General features: G+C 41.1%; 1 protein-coding gene across 2 annotated transcripts in view; it reads left to right on the forward strand.

The window, feature by feature from the left end:
• Positions 1–543: 543 nt before the first annotated feature.
• The window catches only part of UGGT1 (UDP-glucose glycoprotein glucosyltransferase 1), a 123,088-nt gene continuing 104,194 nt past the window's right edge, over positions 544–19,437 (forward strand). The window contains exons 1-5 of one of the 2 annotated variants that reach the window (XM_082657726.1): positions 544–711; positions 5,651–5,786; positions 10,805–10,887; positions 13,246–13,376; positions 17,989–18,101. In XM_082657726.1, coding sequence (XP_082513852.1) covers positions 654–711; positions 5,651–5,786; positions 10,805–10,887; positions 13,246–13,376; positions 17,989–18,101 — 521 coding nt within the window. In that variant the 5' untranslated portion in view covers positions 544–653. Of the gene's footprint in view, positions 712–5,200; positions 5,253–5,650; positions 5,787–10,804; positions 10,888–13,245; positions 13,377–17,988; positions 18,102–19,437 lie in introns of those variants that run through there. The other variant, XM_082657727.1, reaches the window with a different exon arrangement.

Consider the following 19,437-nt stretch of genomic DNA (forward strand, 5'->3'; position numbering starts at 1 on the left):
TTTAAAAACACACAACAGAAATCTACTAACACAAAATCTCCCTCAAGAAATAAATTTTAAAAGTCATTTCCATTCCTTAAAATTATTTGAACTCCTTTTAGTCCAGCAAGGAACAGAAAGCCCAGTAGTCAGCTACAGAAGTTCTTAAGCACAGTACAGACATATAGCTATCAGATTAAGGCAAGTGTTTTTAGTCCTTGCTCTGCCATTCTCAAGCGAAGGACTGTTTGTGTCATATAATCAAAAGTCAGTTAAAATTTTACACTTTCTATGTAAATAAGTTTCTGGGTCTCAGCTGTCCCCCTTTACGAGACCCCACGACCTCGAAGACCGACGCCTCCCTAACCACACTGAACTGCAAAGAGCAAGGAGGCAGGCGGGGCCTCATCGGATGTAAGATGGCGGCCGAGAGACGCTCTGGGCGGCTCCGGCTGCGACTCGGTAGCCGGAAGTCCTCCGTCTCTAGCCAGTAGGAAGCGGAAGTAAAGGGCGGTCGGCGGCAGAGCTCTATCTTTGCAAGGCCGGCTTGCGAGAGGAGCCACGGGAAAGGCGCGTGTAGGCCGCTCACTGGCGCAGCTGCTGCCGCCCCGCCGCTGCGCCGCCCCGCCCCGGCGTTGTCGCAGGTGCAGTCGTGGACGAAGCGCGGCCCCGGCATGGACTGGAAAGGGTCTGCGGGCGGCGCGTGTGCTGCCGCTGCGCGGCCGGTGACAGGTACCCCTGGGGGGGGCGTGGGGAGTTCTCGCGGGGGGAGAGAGGGTCTGGGGAGCGAGGCCACCTTGTGTCCCGGTCACCTTGAGCTTCCGTTTCTTCCCTGACTCAGTTTCCCCTCCTGTATCCCAGCCCTCCTCTTCTTTGCGAGTCCCCCGAGTTGTCCCTTGGTGTCCTCTGAGCACATACCGTCTCTGCGAGGGTGGTCGCGGGCTCTGTTTAGCCGTTTTGAACCTTCATTGAAGAGCTTCGGGACCCGTGTGCCCGAGTGCAGACGGAGGTGGGGGAAGTGCCCTAACGTGAATTTCGTCCAAGCCTGACCCCAAGTAGGCTGAGAACCAGCAGTTTGCAGGACTCCGGTTGGAGAACGAATGGATCTTTTTATAGATTTCTTTTTTCCCTACAATGAATTCGGGTGATGAATATTGGTTCCGTTTTCATTTAATACGAGGATCTGGTGGCTGAAAATTGGATGATCCGGTTTCACTTTTAGTGTGGGACCTGCCAGAAGAGAAAGATCTGCGTACATCGCCAATCGGTTATGGGTGGGAGCTCTTCGTGTTCCTTGGCCAGAATCTCTAGATCGTTTTGCATTTCTTGCCCGATTTGAGAACTAGCATATTTTGTTCATTCAAAGTCCTGGGGTCTTATGCCTTACTGTGTTACACTGTATTGGAAACATTGATTCATCGTGTACTTGGCCAGCCAACTTTACTGTGTGATGTTTGAAGACATTTTAAATAGCTATATGACAACAACACAAAGTTTGGGTTGATTGTAGCCTTTCCATTTGACTTCCTTTTGTTAAACTTAGCTGAAACTCATTTTTATTGAAGGAAATAAACGTTGCTTTATACAGTAGTAGGGCATCTTCACAGTGCATATTTAACTTGAGGAGAATAAATTGAACTATGGAGAAAATACCATTAGACTTTTTCTCCAGTTACTTAAGATCATTTTCATATTACATGTATAGTATCTAATTTTAACCTGAAATTGCATGTATGTGGATCACAGCAAATGGGTTTTGCTAACAGGTATAAGTGTATATTAAGTTTAAATTTTTCAGAAGTAAATTTATTTCTCAAGAAGAGTACTTACTGGTATTTTTCCTTGCTGTTATCATATATGTTGAAACTTGGATGGCTACTTATTAACTTGCACCCTGCAAGGTTTTTTTGAGTTTGTAAGCTATTTTCTTCAGTTTAAAAATGGAAAAAGAAAAAGTTGATGATGATTTATAATTTTATGCCTCTTCTGTTTTCCAAAAGTGAAAAACATTTGCCATAATATAATTTTGATTAATATTTTTGATAAATGAGCAAGAGATAGTGTCTTTAAACTAAAGAAACCGGGCCACACACTAGATCTTACTAGATGAATCTTTTGGGCGTAGAACCTTTTAAAGACTGTTTTTAATTTATCCATCACGCTGGAAGCGTGATGCCTATAATCATGCAGTGCCACGCTGCAGATTCTGACAGCTGTTATTTCACAGCTTTTAAGGTCAGAGGGTCAGAGTGATAAGGGATCTCGCAGAATGAAGCCATCCTCAAACAAAAGGCCACTCAGTGACGTTCTTATTTCTACTTCTCTGGACAACCTTTTCCTCTGGTGTTACCTGTGGTATCAAGGATGTGGGGTAAGGGAAAGCTCTTCTTTAGTGTGTAGCTTTCCTCTTTTTCCCATCTCTACTGATGCTGTACTGTGCCCCAGAAACTCTCTGTCTCTTTAAAGCAGGGCAGGGGGATCTCTGGGTGAGTCATGGTACGTAGAGTTTTCATTTTCACCCTTCTTAAGTCTTAGGCTTTTTGTAGCGCCTTTACTCTTGGTGCCACATCCCTTTCTTCCAGTGGCTTTCATTCATCCTTTGATGAACAAAGTCTGTGTTTATTTTATTTTGAGTGCCTCCTGTGTTCCAGGCATTATGCTAGGCATGTGACTGACCGACAAAACTCCCTGTGCTTGAGGAGCTCGCATTCAGTCCCCAGAGCCAGCCCAAGTATGGATCTGTTCAGGCTGGTTGCTTGGTTTGGTTTGCTCCCAACTTCAGGCTCACACCCTTGGTTTCAAGTTGAAGCTGTACCTCTCTCAGCCACCTGGGTCCCAAGGACTCTGCCCCTAGAAAATCTTTGGACTTGCCTTGGGTCTTGTAATAAAGTCCTTTGCTCATTCTGGGTCTGCACAGTATGAATTCTTACCCCTTCTTAAAGCCAGAGGACCAGGGCAGAGAGCATGGTATTGTGGAACTTTTGAAAACAGGCAGATGTGGGTTCCAAACATTGCTATTTATTAGTCCGGCAAGTTACTTAGCCTCTCCGAGCTGCCATTTTCTTATTTTTCAATAAGGGATGATAGTGTTTCACGCATCATGCTGCGTATTTATGGACTACCTGCTGTTTGCCAGGCCCTGCGCTGTTGGCTCTGGTGGACAAAGTGGACGAGGCTGCCCCCCTCGGGAGCTGCAGTCTCCTGGGGCCTTGTGTGAAAGGGCTGGGTAACGAGTTTGCAGAGTGCTTGGCAGTGGCGCTGTCCAGAGTGATTCGCCCGGAGTAATTGCTCTGTAAGTGTGGGTGTTTCCTGGGGCCTTCGGTCCCTCCCTGTCCCCTCCCCACTCTGTGCATGCCCTCCGCCTGGCAGTACTGAGCAGAGGCATCTAATTTCTCATCTGGAATCACCACTGTTGGGGGATTACACGTCTAGGTCCCTTCAGGAAAAATGGTGAACATAGCTGTAGCATTAATACTGCTTGAACATAGCTCATATGCGCCATCTCCGCTTTAGAAACTTAGTGACTTTGGGGGAGGATTTTGTTGATTTTTTTCCCTAGCCACAGAGGATATATTTCCAAAGCATATTTTTGAGGCCTTGTAATAACGATGAGTTATTATTCTGTAATTTAGAAGACAGTTTCTAGTTTCTCTTCCTTACATATTTTAACTGGAGCAGTTAGTTCTGGTGTAGTACTTGACACTTTACAAAGTGACTTTCACGTTGCCTTCTCAATTCGCTCGTGGCGCATGTTGCGGCAGGTACTGTTATTCCTATTTGAGAGAGTGGGAGACTAAGGGCGAGGGAGTTATCAGGTAAGGTGCCTGTGGTGAAACTGCCAGTGAGTAGCAAACTCAGGAATTGATCACAGGTGCCTGACTCTAAAGGCTTTCTCGTCTTGCTAACCCGTGTTTGTTCTATCATGAGGCGCAGGTTTCTGAGGCTAGAGTGTCGGAGAGAGTTGAGTGGGCTGAAATTGTATGTAAAAGTTTGGGTCCTTGCTTTCTCCTCTGCGGGAAATGTCAGTAACTTTTGCTACATTCCGAGAGGGGCCTGCATCGACTTGGACTTCTCCTCCCCCGCCCCCAAGCCAGGAATCAGGGCCAGCAGGTTTCATTGTCAGAGGTCTAGTTTGCTTAGTCCTTGTCTTTATCGATGTTGATTTTTTTTAATGTTTATTTATAAATAGGATGTTCATATTAATTTTTTTTTTTGTTTCCAAAGAAGCTGGCAGTGCCTGAACTTCAGACTCTTTTAAAAGCAACTTTTCTATTTGGTAGAATTCATTTCTCTTCGGACCATTGTTCTTTAGAGATATTGTGTGTCATATGAAGCAAGATGTTGGCACAAATGATAAAGCTTTTTGTAAAAGGAAGATACTGACTGGTTGCTCCAGTATGTGGGCTGTCTCTCCCCAACAGTGTGTATTATAACTGGCGTCGAGGAATTGGGGTGAGCTTTACCAGACCTTAACATTCAGAAGCACAAGTTTGGTTTAGTGTTTCCCACATATTCTTGTCCCCTTTGGGTTCCCATTCAAATGGGTGGAACTTGGATGCTGACTTTTTATATCACAGTGAAAGTCTGATTAGGTTGTGTTAGGCAGACTTCCAGGGATGAAAACACAGATCAAAGAAGCCTGCAGCCGGAGACCTTTTGTGAAATGATGTGGACCCCAAGGCTCTCGGCATGCTTGCTGAGGCTGCTGCTGGGGATTTAGGAGGCCTGCATTCTGTGGCCCTGCTGATTCACCAGTGACCCCAACTTTCTTATTTTATAGATGGGGATCTATTGAGTTCTTACATTTCCTCATTCCAGAACCTGTATTTGATTTTACCTTCGAGACCCACCCTATTAGCTTCCTAAGGCTGCCATAACGAAGTACCACAAACTGGGTGGCTTAGAGCAGCACTTTATTGTCTCACGAATTTTGGGAGGCTAGAAGTTCTAAATTAAGGTGTCACGGGACCACGTTCCTTCTGAAATCTGTAGAGGAGGATCTTTCTTGCCCTCTTCCAGCATCTGGTAGCCCTGGGTGTTCGTGGCTTGCGGTGTAATTCCAGTGTCTGCCCCCGTTTTTACTGGGCATTCTCCCTGTGTCTCTTCATGTAGTCTTCCCTCTGCATGCCTGTCTCTCTGCCCACATTCCCCCCCCCGCCCCGCCCCTTTCTTTTAATAACACCAGTCATTGGACCAGGGCCTACCCTGATGCCCTCATTTTAACATGATTACCTCTGTAAAGACCATATTTCCAAACAAGTTCACATTCTGAGGTACTGGGGTGGGGTAGGACTTCACTCTGTCTTTTTGGGGGAATACAGTTCAACCTGTAACACCTTTCATTTGTGTTTTCACCTGTCTAAGCTTTATTTACTCTCCTGCTTCATAAAGTATGATTGTGTGCAACCTGCTGGGCCACCAGCTGACTTTTATATCTCTGTATGGTATAGGCACCCAGGAGATGAAGTGCAGCCTTTGTAGGAGAGAGTGTAATGAACGACACACCTTTAGTTGTGTCTAAAGGTCTGCTGAACTATCTAGATAGTAGGTGCTGTTATATTTCGGAAGCATTTTTATTTCTCTGATAGTCATGTTATTTTTTATCTCTAATTATTAAGATTCAGGTTTAAACATTGCCTTGTAGCGAAACTTTTTTTTTTTCCCCTTTTAGGGGTTTGCCGTAAAATGGGCCTTCTGACTGTACTCGCTGGACTATGGCTGTTTTCCTCAGCAAAGGCAGATTCAAAAGCCATTACAACCTCTCTTACAACAAAATGGTTTTCCACTCCGTTGTTGTTAGAAACCAGGTAAGAAGACATTTTTTTTCTTTCACGTGTTTGAGTGAAAATGTAGGCTCTGCTAGTGAATATTCAGGAGATTTTTAGGGCGTGAGATTCTCATCACATGCATTTAGTAAGAGCTTCTTTCAGTGTGCACTGTGCTTGTGCGCTGTTCACAGGCTGTTAGGACACAGACTCTGTCTGTCAGCAGGCTAGGACTGAATTGATGATAGAGATCTTTAGGGATTTCTTTAGACAAATATATTGAATTGGTTAAATTATTATGTTATCGTCCAGGAAAAGTGTAAATGTGGTACTAAAGGAAGAGAGAGTTCTACTTAAAAGAAATTTTCTATTTATTTGAAGAAGGTGTTAAGAGGTGTTTAATAAAAGGAAGAGAAGAGAGCTTGGCAAGGTGGGGGAAGAGGACATGACCCTCCCAAGAACTTGGAAGGAGACCCCAACATAAGAGAGTGCAGGGGGAAGCTAAGAAAGTGGCCACATTTTATCCGATTGTAGCATCTCCAAAATCAGGATGCATTTAATCAAATCAATGTTATCTTAAAATTGGTGGCATCTTTCACTCAGTGTTTCATAAAACAATGATATGTCTTAAAATTGACAGTGTCTTTGGGCAGCATTTCATCCTGCTATTCCTGAAACATACTGGACCCCAGTCTCCTACCCCATCTCTACCTTAGTGCTCCTCTGCTGGGACTGTACCATCTGGGGCTACAGGAAACTCTAGAAGATGATTCGTGCCTGTCTGCCTGATCCCCTACATAGCCATTTCTATCCCGCTTTGTTCCTAGGGTCTTGGTGCAGAAAATGAGTTTCAAAGGCCTAGGCCTTGAAGGGATTTAGAGCATAGCAAATATGCAGTAAATCACATCAGGCTTCCCACTGTTATCTCTCAAGCTAGAAGAGATTCCCTGGTCTGGGGAGTACAGAAGAAAATAAAAGTTGAAGGAAACTTGACAACAGCTCAAGTGAACCCTAAGAAGGAGTTAGTAGATGGATCGTAGAAACCACACATATGTTTTTAGGAAAAAAAGAAAACATACATCTCAGTTTCTCAATAAAGAAGATCTCCCAGGGACTTCCCTGGCAATCCAGTGGTTAAGACTCTGTGCCTTCGACGCGGGGGGTGCTGGTTTGATCCCTGGTCAGGGAACTAAGATCCCGCATGCCATGTAGTGCGGCCAAAAAAAAAAGATCTCCCAAACTTGGAAAAAAGAATTGACAGTGTCTTAAAATTGATAAAATGCAATATAGTCAATGATTTCTTGGGAGATTTTAACCCAAGTGTACGTTTTATTTAGTGTTTGTAATATAAATATAACCAGATACCTCTCTTTTAGTCAGTTTTTTGTTTGTAGAGGGAAACTTATTTTTATTGTATCTCAAATAACATATAGCTAGGACCTGTAGAGAATCTTTCCAAAGCATACATTTAGGTAGGTGAGCCATGAGCATTTGGTAACTTTCAGAATTTGATATAGCTGGAAATTTGAACTGTTGTGTTATATCAGTTAACTTTGTGGTCTAATTTTATCTTCTGACATCTTCCCCTTGATCCCTAGGAAGATGTGAATGAAGAGTCTGTTGTGTTGGTAGTGTATACGGATAGTTGTGCCTTCTAAGGCAAAGCCTCCTCTGGTACAGGATTGAGGAGAGGCCAGTGGGAACGTGGGACGCGTAGGAGCCCGTCTTGACTTGCTGAGGAGCAATAAAATGGCAAACCCCCTCCCCCCGCAAAACTCCAACAACCCCGTCTCACCCCCAGAAACCCCCAAACTCCACTGCCTGTATTTCATAGTGATGTCACAATAACTAATTTGATAGATAGGTCGAGCCCCTCAAATGTCCGCGCTTTGTTAGATCTTGGTGGTTGTAACAGTGAAGTGTCTGAAGGTCATGTGAGGTCCTGGACTGCCTGAGCCAGGACTCTTGTAGCTGAACATTTTTTCTTCCTTTCTGCTAATCTTATTTTGGATGATTTATCTGGTGTCAACCTAAGTCATTGAGATTTACTATCACTTTCTAAATAATTTTGTGCAACTAACCGTAACAGATGTTTTACGATATTCTGCTTAACATTCTTCACTGGATTACATCCCATTACTCTCACTTAGACTAACAAATTTCTTGGTGTTTGTCTATTGTCTTAGAAGAGTCTTATGGCATATACTTATGGACTTTTGAGAAAGTATGCTAAAATTGTCAGCCTTAGTTGATCAGTTTTTTTTCAGTTTCTTTGATCTCTGTGAAGTGAGTACTGTAAACTGTTTCCTTCGCTGCAACTTACCCATAACAAACATAGCGCCTTTTCATGATATCCTGGCCATTTGCCATTTTGGTTCATTATTTTTACTTCTCTTCTGTGGCTATTTGCGAACAGTTTGCCAAGGAAATGGGACGTGTAGGCAACTCAAAAACACTGCTGTGCTTTTTTGAAACTACTCTATATTCACCTCCAGAGCTAGCTGAGGCCACCCTCCTTCCCTCCTGGGTCCATGGCAGACATTGATGGTGGGTCACAGCACTGTCCATTGGGGGGAGGGTGAAGGGCCAGAATCTTTTTCCACACATCGAGGCATGTAGCTAATACAGACATTTTGTCTTTTTTGCTTCTGGCCCTTAGGGACTAAAACTATTCTTGTGTGTATTTTTATTTTTAAAATTTTTTATAAATTTATTTATTTATTTGACTTTTGGCTGTGTTGGGTCTTTGTTGTTGCACGTGGGCTTTCTCTAGTTGTGGCGAGCGGGGGCTACTCTTCATTGCGGTGCGCGGGCTGCTTATTGTGGTGGCTTCTCTTGTTGCGGAGCACGGGCTCTAGGCGCACGGGCTTCAGTAGTTGTGGCTTGTGGGCTCAGTAGTTGTGGCTCGCGGGCTCCGTAGTTGTGGCTTGTGGGCTGTAGAGCACAGGCTCAGTAGTTGTGGCACATGGGCTTAGTTGCTCTGCGACATGTGGGATCTTCCCAGACTAGGGATCGAACCCTTGTCCCCTGCATCGGCAGGTGGATTCTTAACCACTGCGCCACCAGGGAAGTCCCTTGTGTGTATTTTTAAGTTGGACCTGATGCTAATGAAGGGTTTGTAGCTTTCTGGTTGTCCATGAAGTGATATATATTTAATTGAAGTAGAGCCCTGAGTATGTTTTGAGCAGCTGTAGTTACTAAAAGAAATATTGTGTAAGTAAAGTTTATTATTAAAGTTGAAACAATCATTTATTGAGTGCTTATACAATCATTTATTGAGATATTATAATGGCCTGGGAATGCAGCATGATAGATTTGAGTGATTGAGATTGGAATGTAAATTCCAGATTTTTGATTTACTAACTCTGTGCCCTTAGGAAAGTTAACAAGTTTATAAGTGGAGAGAATGGTATATATATATAATGTGCTCTCCCTCTACCTGTCACCCGGTTTTAGTGATTGTCAACTCAAGTCCAATAACCGTCACCACCACCACCCTCCTACCTTCTCCCGCTAGAATATTTTAAAGCAAATCCCAGACATCGTATAATGTCATCTGTAAAACTATCAATATTTTACTCAGTGGAAGTTTTATCGATATTTTACTCAGGTATCAGAAGCTAAAAAACAATTTAAAACAAAAAGCAAACAAACTTAAGCATACTATAAACAAATGGCAGCGTTCCTTTTAATAATACCTTGTATTGTTCCTGTCTTCCGTGGATTACTTCAGTGGATCTGGTAATTAATTTTCTTAAGGCTGTTTGACACTTAGACGTTGTAAGACTTATTTATGCAGTGGGGTGAAAAAGAATGTACGTTTAAGAAGTTTTCCTGTAATTATATGAAAAGTATATATTTATGTGCATATGGCCTCTGTAGGAATCTAAGCTAAGATTCACTTTGTATTCTTACAAAGAATACAAAGCATTTACTTGCATATCATAATCTATCTGTTTTACTACCTGTTTTCTTAGACTATAAGCTGTTATAAGGTTGGTATGATGTCTATGTCAGTTACTCGAAAGCCTTGAAAATGCCACACTCAAGGGGGCACTAAATAATTTAATACATTATGATGATGGGTATTTTCAGAAACCTATTTTTAGAGAAGCTGTGCATTACCAGGAAATGTTTCTTATGTTGCCATATTTCTGTGTCTAGCTGTGGAGTAGAGTGAGAGTTGTACAGCCCAGTGTTGACAAGTAATGGGAAAGTCTTCCTTTGGCTAGGTAAGCTGATATCCAGATCTGTAGTTTGCTTTCAGACAGGGAAAGACCACCACTACATTGGTATGCCTTGGAGGAGAAGATTACCGATTTACATGAATCATTCAATTAGTACATGCATTTTCTTTTAAGGGATTTTAGGCTCTTGAATGCAGGGAAATGTAGAATAGCCATTTTATTTTAGGTCAGTACAGTAGTGTAAAGTCAAGGAAAAAGTTAAGATGGCATTAAGTTCTAAGACCTGATTTTATTAAATCAGTGCTAACTTTAAACTAATATTTGGTGATTTTGAAAATTTGGATTTGTGGATGTAAAAAGATTACGACATGCTGCCTTTAGTCTCCTAGAAATTTTTCTAGGGTTCATGTTTTCCTTGGGAGAAACTTAGGCGAAAACATATTTTTTTGTTCTTTGCAAGGTATTTCAGAAAATGAGTGAGCAGAACTAGTACCAGAATTATCAATTTCCTAATTCTGCTTCTACTACTGACAGCATTTTCACAAATGAGATTTCATAACCTTTCTTTATATTGGGACTTCCCTGTTGTTACAACATTTCTATTATTCTAGGTTTCTTTAGGGATACCTATTAAGCTATTAAGTGAATAAATTACTAAGCTAATTATTAATAGCTAATAAGCTAGTAAGACTTGCTTATCATTAGAAAATATATGTTATACATGTTCGTGTATAATATATATTATCAAATAAAAGCCAAGCTTTGGACATTTGGTAACTTAAAAATCTATTTTTACTCTCCTTAGTAATATAGCTTATATTAGAAGATTTCATTAAGTTGTTTTATTTCTGATATTTCCCCCTTTTCTCTCAGTGAGTTTTTAGCAGAAGACAGTCAAGAGAAATTTTGGAATTTTGTAGAAGCCAGTCAAAATATTGGATCATCAGATCATCACGGTAAAATTGAAGCAAATGCTTCTTTGACTTCGGTGTCTGGGAATATATTAGAAAAATTGATCTCTTTCAGAGTATGTGTGGCATGGCAGTTAATGGAATACATTTTTATCTTTACTGACTAGGGTTGTGATGGTAGCCAGCAGAGTCAACACAAACTAGTAATTATTTTTGAAAAAGTTTATAACTTTGGTGATAAGAGCTACCTTTGATTTTTTTTTTTTGTTTCTCCCCTTGTTTTTGTTCTTTTGTGTTCTTTTATTGAAAGTGCTACATGAATATTTTGTGGGAGTCAAATTCTTTTAAAATCATTTAGCATTTACTTAATAACCATCAGATTTGATTCACTTTCTTTTGTTATGAACTAATTATACAACTGATCTATTATCTGTTAAGTTTGTTATCATTAAGTTAGTGCCATCCAGAATGTTTTCCATTATGCATGCCAGCCACACACAACTGGAGTGTCAAGGTGTCAAATTAATGACAAGGTAAACTGTATCACTTGTTTACAGTTTCTGATGAGCTTTCACAAACATTTTCCAATTCAATATAAGCTACATAGAGTATGAACATTAATAGTCAAAGATGCTGATACATGAGTAGTTAAAACCTTGAGTATTACATTGACAGGCGTAAGTCCTTGTTGAAGAGAAAATGTGTAAAAATTATGTGACTGCTGTTAATATTTGACTAATTGATTTTTAACTTTATGATATTTAAAAATTAATACATATTTAAAAAGTCAAGTCTGAATCTTTTTTCATGATTTAAGTGCATAAAAGTTTTGAACAAGCTTTGGTTACATAATTTGTAAGCTTTAGTTACATAATTTGTAAGCTTTAGTTACATAATTTGGAGTCAGCTAGAGTTGTTTGAGTTATCAAAAAATCATTTTAGTTTATGACTTCATAAAACAAATTTATCAAAGTAAGTTTTGTAATGAATTTTGAATTCTGACGTTTAAAATGAAATTTCTTCAATATAAATGCTGATGTGTTCCTGGTTAAAATTAGGGGAGTATGAATTCTTGGAAGTGACCATAAAAGTACGTTAAACATTTTATTTGAAATACTAGTCATAGTCCCGCCACCCAAAGATAGTCACCGTTAACATTCTGGCAACATTTTAAGATATTTCTTTCTGATCTCTTTTTCTACTTAGAAGGTGCTAATGCCATATAGAACCTTTTACATTTTGCTTCTTTTTTTGCTGTACACGGGCCTCTCACCGCTGTGGCCTCTCCCGTTGTGGAGCACAGGCTCCGGACACGCAGGCTCAGCGGCCATGGCTCACGGGCCCAGCCGCTCCGCGGCATGTGGGATCCTCCTGGACCGGGGCATGAACCCATGTCCCCTGCATCGGCAGGCGAACTCCCAACGACTGCGCCACCAGGGAAGCCCCATTTTGCTTTTTTAAATGTGAAATATTTTTCTTAAATTTCTTTTTGGAATAGATAATAGTGGTTTAAAAGTCAAAGCTATACAAAAGGCTATACACAGAAAAATCTTATTCCTCCTGTTTCTCTTGGCTTTTTATAGCCATTTAAATTAATTTGTTTAGTCTTCAGTGTTTTTTTCTTTTTTACAATAAATACATAAGTATGTATTCCTATTTCTTATTCTTTCTAAGAGTAAGAAAAAATTGCGTACTATATACATTGTTTTGTACCTTGTGCTTTTCGTTTAATATATCCTGGGGATTTTTTCATACTGGTACACGCGTTTTTTTTCCCCTCAGATAATGTGTTCCAATTGTTTTAATGCTTCTCCCCAAACTACAGTTTCATTAGTATTCTTTAATATCTTGTACTTCCTCATCACACTGCTCCATCTTGTTGGGTTATTTGAATAGATAACATATGCAGACACTGTGGTTACAAAGACAAGTCATAGTTTCGGGCTTTGGGGCCCCAAAGGCTCTTTGGGAGGGGCAGTTAGTAAGTAGGTAAATGAGTAAATGATGTGCTAAGTGAAAGAGGTAAGCGAAGAAATATTATGGGAGCAAAGAAGAGATGAACTTGGTCGAGTGAGGCATGGGGTAGGGATAGGCGGTGCCTCCCTGGAATAGGTGCTCTCACAGCTGAATTCTTCCTGAGGAAGAAAGTAGGAGTTAGTCATCCAGGTAAGTGGGAGAATTGCAGTCTAGGGAGAGGGAATAGTCTGAACAAAGGGAAGAAAAGTCCGATTGCATGGTGTACTTCAAGGAATTCTAAGCATTTGACAGCAGTTCAGGACAGTATAATGGTAACATTTTGCAATCAGTATGCTTTTGTAACACATAGCTTTATACTTTATGAACTATCTTATTTGGATACCTCTAGTCATATAGAATTATTTTGGTTAATGTTCTTCCTGACAGGTACTGATTATTCCTATTATCATGCAATATTGGAAGTTGCATTTCAGTTTCTGTCACGACTACAGCAGAATCTGTTGAAATTTTGTCTGTCTCTTCACTCCTACTCAGCGACAATTCAAGCCTTCCAGCAGGTGAGTTCAGTGCGTACACGTGACAGTATTCTTTAGTGGTTGCATATCTTGATCGGCTGTATTGCAGTTGTCCTGGCATTGTATTACAGAACTATACCTTTTCTACCTGAAATTGTCTAGGATTTACAATTTGTTTATAAATAATAAGCAAAATTGATGATGTTACATCTTCAAATAACATAAAAAATATAATTTGCACTTATTTTCATTTAAGGAAAAATAAAATATCTACACAAAAAACTGCCTACCAGACTTTATTTATACAGCACAGGTGAAGAGAGAGGCAATACAGTTTTTGCTAAACCAGTTAACCCTGAGTGTGATCATAGCCTATAGATCTAAAAGTGGTTCACGGGAAATACAGCAGATAGGAAATGTGAAACAATATCACAGGAATACAGTCAGGAAAAGCTAGGATGAGGAAAGCTTTTTAGTAAAATAATCTGATTTTGTCAACAAGTAAGTTAAAAGGAAAAGAAAAGAGGGAAGGAGGAGCTTCAAGAGAGACTTTAAAAAGGTGTCAGCTGGGGCTTCCCTGGTGGCCCAGTGGTTGAGAATCTGCCTGCCAATGCAGGGGACACGGGGTCGAGCTCTGGTCTGGGAAGATCCCACATGCTCTGGAGCAACTGGGCCCGTGAGCCACAACTACTGAGCCTGCGCGTCTGGAGCCTGTGCTCCGCAACAAGAGAGGCCGCGACAGTGAGAGGCCCACGCACTGCAATGAAGAGTGGCCCCCGCTTGCCGCAACTAGAGAAAGCCCTCGCACAGAAACGAAGACCCAACACAGCCAGAAATAAATAAACAAATAAATTTAAAAAGGTGTCAACTTAATTCAACGTGTGGATCTTGTTGGATTTTTAAAAAAAATTTATTTATTTTTATTTTTGGCTGTGTTGGGTCTTTGTTGCTGCGCGCAGGTTCTTCCCCAGTTGTGGTGAGCAGGGGCTACTCTTCGTTGCGGTGCGCGGGCCTCTCGTTGGGTGGCTTCTCTTGTTGCAGAGCATGGGCTCTAGGTGCGTGGGCCTCAGCAGCTGTGGCACTTGGGCTCAGCAGTTGTGGTTTGCAGGCTCTAGAGCATAGGCTCAGCAGTTGTGGTGCGCAGGCCCAGTTGCTCCGCGGCATGTGGGATCCTCCTGGACCAGGGCTCGAACCCGTGTCCCCTGCATTGGCAGGCGTGTTCTTAACCACTGTGCCACCAGGGAAGCCCCTTATTGGATTTTGAGTTGAACAAACTCGTAAAAAATAGCAAGAGAATCAAAGGTGTGTATGCTGATTGTATGTTTGGTATAAAAGAATTGTTAATTTTAAAACCTTTTTTTTATTCTGAAATAAAAACAGCATAGAAAATGACTCACAAGAAATATATAGTATAAAGAATTATAACGAAGTGAACACTCTTGTAATTTTCACCCCGGTCAGGAAATTGAATTTAGCCAGGCACCATGGAAGCCCTTGATGTGCTGTATCCCCATCACAGCTGACTTTTGCCCTTCAAAAGGAATCACTTTCTTCTGTTGGAATCATTTGCTGTTTTTATTTATTTATTTATTTATGGCTGTGTTGGGTCTTCGTTTCTGTGCGAGGGCTTTCTCTAGTTGTGGCAAGTGGGGGCCACTCCTCATCGCGGTGCGCGGGCCTCTCACTATTGCAGCCTCTCTTGCTGCAGAGCACAGGCTCCCGACGCCGCGCAGGCTCAGTAATTGTGGCTCACGGGGCTAGTTGCTCTGCAGCATGTGGGATCTTCCCAGACCAGGGCTTGAACCCATGTCCCCTGCATTGGCAGGCAGATTCTCAACCACTGTGCCACCAGGGAAGCCCTGTTTTGTTTTTTTTTAAAAAAACATTTCATTGCCCAAGAGTTCATCACCAAACAATAGAGTTTAATCTTGCCCAGTTTTAAAAAAATTATTAATTTTTTTGGGGGGTGAGTGGTCTCTTAATTTATAGGTTCTCCCTCTATCCCTTTCTTTTCTGTTGAATAACTTATACTGTTTGCCCTATCAATTTTTTTTTTTCTTTGGCCCCAGCAAGGCCCTTGCTGGATCTTAGTTCCCCGACCAGGGATTGAACCCAGGGCCCCGGCAGTGAAAGCGCTGAGTCCTAACCACTGGACCACCAGGGAATTCCCAATAGATTGCTATCATTGCAGAAATTTCTCTTGTACAGCACTCGTCTATAAGAATAAGGGTGTTACTCTGCTTTTCCCCTCTCCCCTTTTCTTAAAATAGCTTTGTATGGGATTTGACACTGAGACTTTTTCTGCTCAATTTGATGTGAAATTAGTTTTCCTTAACTTTTGGAGGTTGGCATGGTTCCCTATTCTGTTGATTTTATGTTGTGTTAAAATAGGGTGGCTTTAAAAAAAAGGTAGCTTTTGCTTTTTGAAATTTCCTCTGTTCCCCTCTTTCACTTTTATATTTGGACTTTTTCTTTTATTGGCTTTTATCTCTGTCCTGCTTGAGTTTTATTCTGCCCTCAACAGTTTGTCCTTAGAGGTGGGGCCCTTTCCTGGAAGGGAGTCCTAGTCTGTGAGTTATGAGTTCACAGTGGTCAGACTGCCTTGTGCTTACCTGTACTAGGTGAAACAAAACCCGTCGGCCCACCATACTTTCCAGTGAAAACCTTTTGGCTGTTTTGGGGTTTTCTTGTTTTCAGGATCATCAGAATCTCTGCAGTTTCCCTCTACTTCTATGGCCTCTGATAACCGCAGGTCATTTTTGTGTTTTGTATCATGGGGATTTCCTTCCACCTAGTTTTGTCATAAATGTGGTCCACTGGTTTTTGTTTTCATTTTTGCTTTGTTTTTATGGGAGAACTTGGGAAGATTGAAAAACTATGCTGCCGGTGGCCATCAATACAGAATTGTATTACTTTTTTTTTTTTTGCGGTACGTGGGCCTCTCACTGTTGTGGCCTCTCCCGTTGCGGAGCACAGGCTCAGCGGCCATGTCTCACAGGCCCAGCCGCTCCTTGGCATGTGGGATCTTCCTGGACCGGGGCATGAACCCGTGTCCCCTGCATTGGCAGGCGGACTCTCAACCACTGCACCACCAGGGAAGCCCTGTATTACTTTTTTTAAAAGTGTGATAATGGTAGTATGTTTTTTAAAAAAAATCTCTGTGTTTTGGGAGTTCCCAGGTGGCCTAGTGGTTAGGATTCTGGGCTTTCACTACCATGGCCTGGATTCAAACCCTGGTCGGGGAACTGAGATCCTGCAAGCCGTGCGGCCGGCCAGAAAAAAAAAAAAAACAACAAAACACTTCTGTGTTTTATTGAGACATAGTGAAACATTATAAATGAAATGCTATTTGGAGCTTGTGTCCAAATGATCCAGTGGAGTGTGGTAGGAAGGTGGAAGAAATGAGATTGGCCATGAATTGATAATTACTGAAGCTGGGTCATGGGTACATAGGGGTTTATTGTACTGTTCTTTCTTCTTACAAACACAAGTTTGTAAGTTTTGTAATAATTTACAAAAAAGAAGAAAAATGTAATGGAAAGTTTTAATATTAATTTTTCGTAGCAAGCTTTCCATTTCTCCCCATCTGTTCTTAATTATTTGTATTCCAGCAGTAGAAAAGGACATGCAGTAGGAATGTGTTACATAAATGACATCAGTGTGTACCCAGACCTTGTCAGTATGTCCTTTCCTTTCCCCATCTCTATACACTCATGCTTTTCAGTGTGCCTCCCGTTTAAGTTGCAGGTGGACTTATCTCATTGTGCCTGGGCGTTAGTGCATTTCACTCTAAACATACCCCACATCTCATTCAGCCTTTCCTTTGAATATCTTAGTGTGCTCCTTGGATAATTTTACCTTTCCATCTGTACTCTTTTTTTAGGCCCCGTTGGTTTTTTAGATTCAGTGTCATTCTTCCTGTTTCAGGGAGGGGCTTCACATTAATCTGCGTATTATACTTAATTAGGACTGCATTGTTATACTTTGACACTTACAATTGACATTTGTAAGCTTAGTTTTCTACAAGGTACATACTGTGTTCCCTGGATATCCTTTTTTTTTTTTTAACATTTAAAAAAATAATTATTTATTTTTGGCTGCATTGGGTCTTCGTTGCTGCGTGTGCACAGGCTTTTCTCTAGTTGCAGCGAGTGGGGGCTACCCTTCATTGTGGTGCACGGGCTTCTCATTGCGGTGGCTTCTCTTGTGGCGGAGCACGGGCTCTAGGTGCACGGGCTCAGTAGTTGTGGCGCAGGGGCTTAGTTGCTTCGCGGCATGTGGGATCTTCCTGGACCAGGGCTCAGACCCATGTCCCCTGCATTGGCAGGCGGATGCTTCACCACTGCGCCACCAGGGAAGTCCCCCCCGGATATCTTTTGATATCTTCTGAGATAGAATTTTAAAGTTCTATTTTGGGGATAATAATAACACCTACCTCATGGAATGATACTGGGAGGAACTAGATGAAATAATACAAAGAAAGCAGTGAAACGTAAAGCTCTTTCTGTCACATAATGGGTGTTCGGTAGATGTTAATTTCTGCTTTTACTGATGTTGTTTTATTATTATTTTATTACCTATTTAGAATATTCATGTTTTTGTCTTGTTTTTGGTTAGAGATTATTTTTAAAAATGTCTGTGTCTTAAATGACAGATAGCAGCTGATGAACCTCCACCAGAAGGATGTAGTTCATTTTTTTCAGTGCATGGAAAGAGGACTTGTGATTTTGATACCCTTGAGACTCTTCTACTAACAGCTTCTGAAAGGTAGATTGTGTGTTTCTTTATTTAAACGTCATGCATTCATTGTGCTTTCTTCTATATCAGGTCCACCGTCTGATTTTTCGTACGTTTTTTTTAGTCCGTAGGTATAGTGGTTTAGAATGTGAATTCTGGAACCAGAACCAAGTAGATTTAAATCCCAGCTCCATCACTTAAAATAGTTTTGTGAATTTAGGCAAATTACATAACCTTTCTTTCCTCATCTTGTTTCGAAATAGAGATAATAAGAGTACTTACTGTTATTGTTACTTAGTAACTAATGACTGTATTGGAAAGATTACCTAGGCTTTGTCATCAGCTTAGTAAAGAATATTCTGTGTATTAAAGCCAGTGCCTGGAGTAATGATATTAATGATAATGATCTCTCAGGGTAGTATTAGTTTCAGACAAAGGAGACTATTTAAGATAATTGCAAGCTTAATTTGAATATTAAATTGGTAATCAGTGGGCTGATTTTTTTGCTTAAAGGTAGGTTTCCTGTGGTGGACAAATAACAATAGGTACCTCTTGCTGTCTGCCTAGGGCAGTAACCCCTCTGTACATCCTCCAATGCTGTTAGAAATTGTATAACAGCGATCTCTCTCTCTGAACTGCCCTGCTCTACCGGAAGTGCCAGGCGGTGTTTTAGGTGGGGAAATTCTTCTTTAGTGAGATTATCTGCTCAGCACCTGTCCTCTGCCCACCAAATGGTAGGAGTGCTTTTTCCTCAGGGTGATAACCAGAAACTCAGTGAGCATTCAGCTGTCTGGGGTGAGGTATGGACATTCAAAATTGGCTGCATAGTAAAGTGCTGTTTCCTTGGGGAAAACAAAATTGGCTGACTTGAAAAATTCTTTCTTTAATTTGTTACAATAATGCAGACCTTTATAAAGAAAAGAGTGATAATGTCTCCTCTTCTGAGAGGTGGTAATTATTTTTAATGGATTGGTATATATCCTTTTATACTTTTTTCTGTGGTTATAAATTTATACAGGTAGGTAGGTTTATTTTTATAAGGGGCATTTTCCACTTAGTACGTGTAGGTATACCTCCTTAAGAAGGATTGGTAGGTCATAAAGTCTGTGCATTAAGATCTGCTAATATCTTGATGTCATTCTTAGAGAAGTTTTCTTGAGGGGGGAGTTTTAAAATTTATGAGGATAACCTAAATTTTAGATGCAGTAGTAGGATGATCATAATAGTAAAAATGATAGAGGAGGGAGAGGCTGTAATTGGGAAGTTATACGCTTAGATTTATCCTCGCCTTTTTGCATTGTTTGCACTTAGGTCTTCAGATAAAAAGGTAATTACATTCTATTTATATGGGAGAATAATTTACTTA

This window comes from Grampus griseus, assembly GCF_964374135.1.
Source record: "Grampus griseus genome assembly, chromosome: 7".
Lineage (NCBI taxonomy): Eukaryota > Metazoa > Chordata > Mammalia > Artiodactyla > Delphinidae > Grampus > Grampus griseus.